The sequence below is a fragment of the Epinephelus moara genome, chromosome 21 (genome assembly GCF_006386435.1).
Source record: "Epinephelus moara isolate mb chromosome 21, YSFRI_EMoa_1.0, whole genome shotgun sequence".
NCBI lineage: Eukaryota > Metazoa > Chordata > Actinopteri > Perciformes > Serranidae > Epinephelus > Epinephelus moara.
In genome coordinates this window covers 814845-820382 of record NC_065526.1, presented here as the reverse complement: position 1 = coordinate 820382, position 5538 = coordinate 814845, and the positions used below count along the sequence as shown (strand labels likewise).

Sequence of the window (5538 nt, the reverse complement as noted above, 5' to 3'; positions counted from 1 at the left end):
TGTGTGTGTGGGCGGGGCATAAGCACATACAGCCAGCAGCAGCAGAGACCCACCGTCTGACACCGGCACACCGTGAGGACAGAAACAGAGGGCTCTGTGGGGACGGACCACCTGCTGCAGCAAGCCAACACGCTGTCTGTGGTCATTTTGACTTGACCAGCAGACTTCACTACACTTTTCTCTTCATTAATAACCATCAAGCTGAAAACAATGGCGCAGCCGCCTACACACTGGACGTGCCACGCTCGGCTCATCGAAAGACGACCACACACAGTTATTTACTGAAAGATCTGTCATAGTTTTCATGCAGTACTTCAAATGAAGCTCCGCCCACCTGGTGACATGTTTCACGTTACCACAGTAACAGTTCAGCTGGAACATGAACAGACACAGAGACTGAGAAAATAATAATAATAATAAAAATAAGAGAAGAATAACCTGATGACATCACACATGTCGTGAAAGATGACCAGCGATTATTGGTCGTGGACCATCGTGCAGTCTGAACCTAGCGTTAGCCGTGTGATGCTAACAGTTAGCCTCCTCGCTGTCAGTGTGTGGTCGGCTCTCACCAGCTGTCTGTGGGCGGAGCTGAGTCATGACGCTGCACGCAGCTCGACAGTGAAACAAGATTTCACCCGTTTTAAACAAATGTGGAAAAAACTGTTAAAATACTGAGTGAATATCCAGAACAGTGAAAACTGAACTCCTGCCCAACAAACAAATACACAAATATTCCCCAGCTTCAGCCGTGTGTGTGTGTGTGTGTGTGTGTGTGTGTGTGTGTGTGTGTGTGTGTGTGTGTGTGTGTGATCATTTAATTATCTGAACACACTGTTTGATTCACATCATGATGTGACACATTTAAATGAGATTCGTTAATAAATCATCACAAACTGTAAAATCTGAAAATCACATAGAAGCAACATGATGGAGGAAAACACGCATGAACGAACAAACACACACACACACACACAGTAACAAAGACACACCATCAGTCAGCAGGAATGTCAGGAATCCTGCTGCTGAGCCAAGTCACATCTACGCTCCACAAAATTACCCCTATTAAGGTCTCAGACAGCCCGCCTCCACACACACACACACACACACACACACACACTCACACACACACACACACACACACACACTCACACTGAGCTGTGTTTATATAACCTACATACAGAAAACACAGGGTGAAAGTGAAAAATTGAAGCAGGACAAATGATGAAAATGAAACTGAGCAGTTTGGATCCATGTACTGTTAGAGAGGTGTGTGTTTTTATCTTGGTTTATAGTTGCCTGCATGTTTTATTTAAATATACAGATTGTTTTAATTTATTTATATTTAAATTTTTTGAATTTTATCATTTTAATTCAAATAGAAATTATCGTTACCCTAGCTTAGCACAAAGACTGGGAGCAGGGTCAAATTGTTAGCCTAGCTTAGCATAAGGACTGGAAGCAGGGGGACTGTTAGCCTTGCTTAGCACAAAGCGTGGTAGCAGGGTCAAATTGTTAGCCTAGCTTAGCATAAGGACTGGAAGCAGGGAAACTGTTTGCCTTGCTTAGCACAAAGACTGAAAACAGGGGGACTGTTAGCCTAGCTTAGCACAAAGACTGAAAACAGGGGGACTGTTAGCCTAGCTTAGCACAAAGACTGAAAGCAGGAGGAACTGTTAGCCTAGCTTAGCACAAAGCGTGGTAGCAGGAGGAAACTGTTAGCCTTGCTTAGCACAAAGACTGGTAGTAGGGGGAACTGTTAGCCTAGCTTAGCACAAAGACTGGTAGCAGGGGGAACTGTTAGCCTAGCTTAGCACAAAGACTGGTAGCAGGGGGAAACTGTTAGCCTAGTTTAGCACAAAGACTGGTAGCAGGGGGAACTGTTAGCCTAGCTTAGCACAGACTGGGTAGCAGGGGGAACTGTTTGACTAGCTTAGCACAAAGACAGGTAGCAGGAGGGAAGTGTTAGCCTAGCTTAGCACAAAGACCGGTAGCAGGGGGAACTGTTAGCCTAGCTTAGCACAAAGACTGGTAGCAGGGGGAACTGTTAGCCTAGTTTAGCACAAAGACTGGTAGCAGGGGGAACTGTTAGCCTAGCTTAGCAGAAGACCGGTAGCAGGGGGAACTGTTAGCCTAGCTTAGCACAGAGACTGGTAGCAGGGGGAACTGTTAGCCTAGTTAGCCTAGCTTAGCACAGAGACTGGTAGCAGGGGGAACTGTTAGCCTAGCTTAGCACAAAGGCTGGTAGCAGGGGGAACTGTTAGCCTAGCTTAGCACAAGACCGGTAGCAGGGGGAACTGTTAGCCTAGCTTAGCACAAGACTGGTAGCAGGGGGAACTGTTAGCCTAGCTTAGCTCTGTCACAGCAGAAGACTCTGACGTCAGATCAGTGTGAACTGGTCTCAGCTCGGTCTCTGGACGTCGGTGACCTCTTACCTCTCAGTTTGAGCTGAAGCTCCTGGATCAGCTCCTGTTGTTGGGGCAGGAGGGGGGCCGGGGGGCCTGGAGGCCCCTGGGGTCCTGGAGGTCCTGGAGGTCCTGGAAGACCATGCTGCAAACACAAATGTGTTTAGATGTTTGTCAGAGGCTTTGAATTCTCAGGTTCAGTTTGTGAGAGGTTTCAGATGGTTCAGAGTTTTAATGTCTGACCTGATGATCACAGGTAGGACCATCAGAGGGTCAATCAACAGGGTCATCACGCTATGACATCACATAGATTCTACAGACAGCGATACGATATGGCTGATATTACAGTGCCTGTCACAATATGATTAGTTTTGATGATAATTCCAAAATAAAGGCCTAAAGATGGTGATACTGGATCATTGATCATTAAATCGATGTTGATCCAGATCAGTGGATTGTTACACCCCTAAGAACTGTCTCATGCTGACTGTGGTCTCACAGGTGAATTCACAGAGAAAGCTTTGTAGCCACAAGGTGTACGTCACATGACGCCCCCGTCTGCTCGTCTCATGAACATACATGAACTAATGACACAGCACGAACACGCCTGTGAAGCAGCCGAGTGCAGTTCTCCTGTGGTGTTGTGTCTGCTTTGTTCCTAACAAAAAGGCCACAGAGGTGAGAACAGACAGAACGAAGCTGCAGGTCCTGACTGACGAGGTGCAGACGCTGGATTTATTTAATGTCTCAGTCCATCAGTTTCCACCAGGAGACACTTCACAGCGACAGTCTGAGCTGATCTCTGTGAACCACACGGTTTTTGCTGTCAGGCTCAGTTTGGCATTAAACATTACCTCATTTAAATATGTGCACGTTTCACTGGAGCAGAGGTGCCGTTTGGTCCGCAGCACAGTTAGAGGTGCATTTACTGAATTGGTGACTCTAATCTTGAAACTGTGCTGATTGTATAGATCTTCTGTGTGTGAAGCATCCATGTTTTCACTGACATGGATGGAGACTGTCAGAGACACTGGACTGGTGGGCGGAGTCATACAACCACGGGGTGGACTGGTGGGCGGAGTCATACAACCACAGGGTGGACTGGTGGGCGGAGTCATACAACCATGGAGCAGTGATTCTAGTTTATAATTAACTACACAGTGTCTTAACCCAGAGCAACCTCTTGATTTTTCTTCATGATACTTATATGTATAAATAAAGATGTGAATTGATTGGACAACATGTGACCTGCAGGATAGAGTTTCATCGCTGTGTTTAGCTTAGGCGGAGATGTGTCTGACCTTGGAGGTTCTCCTGGACCCTTTGGTTCTCCGGTTGTCCCCCTTGTTGGAGTTTCTCCTGAAGATGAGCCAGGAGCTGAGAGGAGACACTCTGGACAGATCAGAGGACAGCGGCTCCTGGAGGACACCGACCACAAGAGACAAAGTTCATATGTTAAATGTTGTCAAGTTTAGTTTTAAACACTGTAAGTGTTCCCAAAGTTCTTTGTTCAGTTTAATCAGCTTCTAAATATCAGTCAATATCAATATGATCAATAATCAATGATGAGTCAGTGTTTTAGTTTCTGTTTGAGCAGAAAAGTTGAACTGGAACTCGTTTAGTTTGTTTAATAGGAGAAAGCTGTTGGATTTATTGGTCAGGTTTGTCGTGATATTTTATTCTGTGTAGAAATTTTCCGACATGAACAAATAGACAGACCTGTGACTCAAAACTGAAGCATTGCAGACATTTACAAAAAAAAAAAAAGGAAACCCACGCTGACACAGGGAGAACATGTCAGAGCACCTGGAGGAAACACACGCTGACACGGGAAGAACATGTCAGAGCACCTGGAGGAAACCCACGCTGACACGGGGAGAACACGTCGGAGCACCTGGAGGAAACCCACGCTGACACGGGGAGAACACGTCGGAGCACCTGGAGGAAACCCACGCTGACACGGGGAGAACATGTCAGAGCACCTGGAGGAAACCCACGCTGACACGGGGAGAACATGTCAGAGCACCTGGAGGAAACCCACGCTGACACAGGGAGAACATGTCAGAGCACCTGGAGGAAACCCACACTGACACAGGGAGAACATGTCAGAGCACCTGGAGGAAACCCACGCTGACACGGGGAGAACATGTCAGAGCACCTGGAGGAAACCCACGCTGACACGGGGAGAACACGTCAGAGCACATGGAGGAAACCCACGCTGACACGGGGAGAATACGTCAGAGCACCTGGAGGAAACCCACGCTGACACGGGGAGAATACATCGGAGCACCTGGAGGAAACACACGCTGACACGGGGAGAACACGTCGGAGCACCTGGAGGAAACACACGCTGACACGGGGAGAACATGTCGGAGCACCTGGAGGAAACCCACGCCGACACGGGGAGAACACGTCGGAGCACCTGGAGGAAACCCACGCTGACACGGGGAGAATACGTCGGAGCACCTGGAGGAAACCCACGCTGACACAGGGAGAACATGTCAGAGCACCTGGAGGAAACCATGGGGAGAACACCCGTGGACAGGGCATAGGATCCATGCTAGAAATGTACATGCGGACAAAAAATCAAACTGTTGCACGCCATGAGATATTATTATTAAATTTCAGTTTCTACAACAATGACTTTCACCCGAGAGAGCGGTGTTCATGCCCTCAAAAATTGTAAAGCCAAAACCTGTTTTTTTTTCCTAAACATAACCACGTGTGTGTTGTTGAAGGAAAAAATGTAGATTTGCGTGTTGTACCGACATAGTGTATCGTGTTTTAATTTTGAAAGAGACTGTATGCAAACTGTACATTTCCTGTGAAAACAGAAGTGTATTTTGAAAACAGACAATGCATGTAACAGGCTGAAGTTGACACGGCGTCCCAGAACGTCAACAACCAACACACCCAGGGTACCTTGGACGTCATATGTGGACGTGGAAAGTCCATGACCAAACGTGGACATGTGACGAGGTCACAGTGAGGATGATGTTGACTAAGATCACTAAACATATCGATGATGTAACGAGGTGTCAGCTGCACGTTTAAAGAGGCGACTTCCTCAATCAGAAGTCACAAAGGAGGATGGGAGAGTAACGTGAGCTGACTCAGCAGAGAACAGTGTCTG

At 47.2% G+C, this 5538-nt stretch overlaps 1 protein-coding gene across 1 annotated transcript in view; it reads right to left on the bottom strand.

Annotated features, from left to right (window-relative positions):
• Positions 1 to 5538, bottom strand: part of si:ch1073-184j22.1 (erythroferrone) — a 10896-nt gene that overhangs the window by 3883 nt on the left and 1475 nt on the right. The window contains exons 2-4 of the mRNA XM_050075063.1: positions 3707 to 3823; positions 2436 to 2550; positions 898 to 905 (exon numbers count right to left, since the gene is read on the bottom strand). Coding sequence (XP_049931020.1) covers positions 898 to 905; positions 2436 to 2550; positions 3707 to 3823 — 240 coding nt within the window. The remainder of the gene's footprint in view (positions 1 to 897; positions 906 to 2435; positions 2551 to 3706; positions 3824 to 5538) is intronic.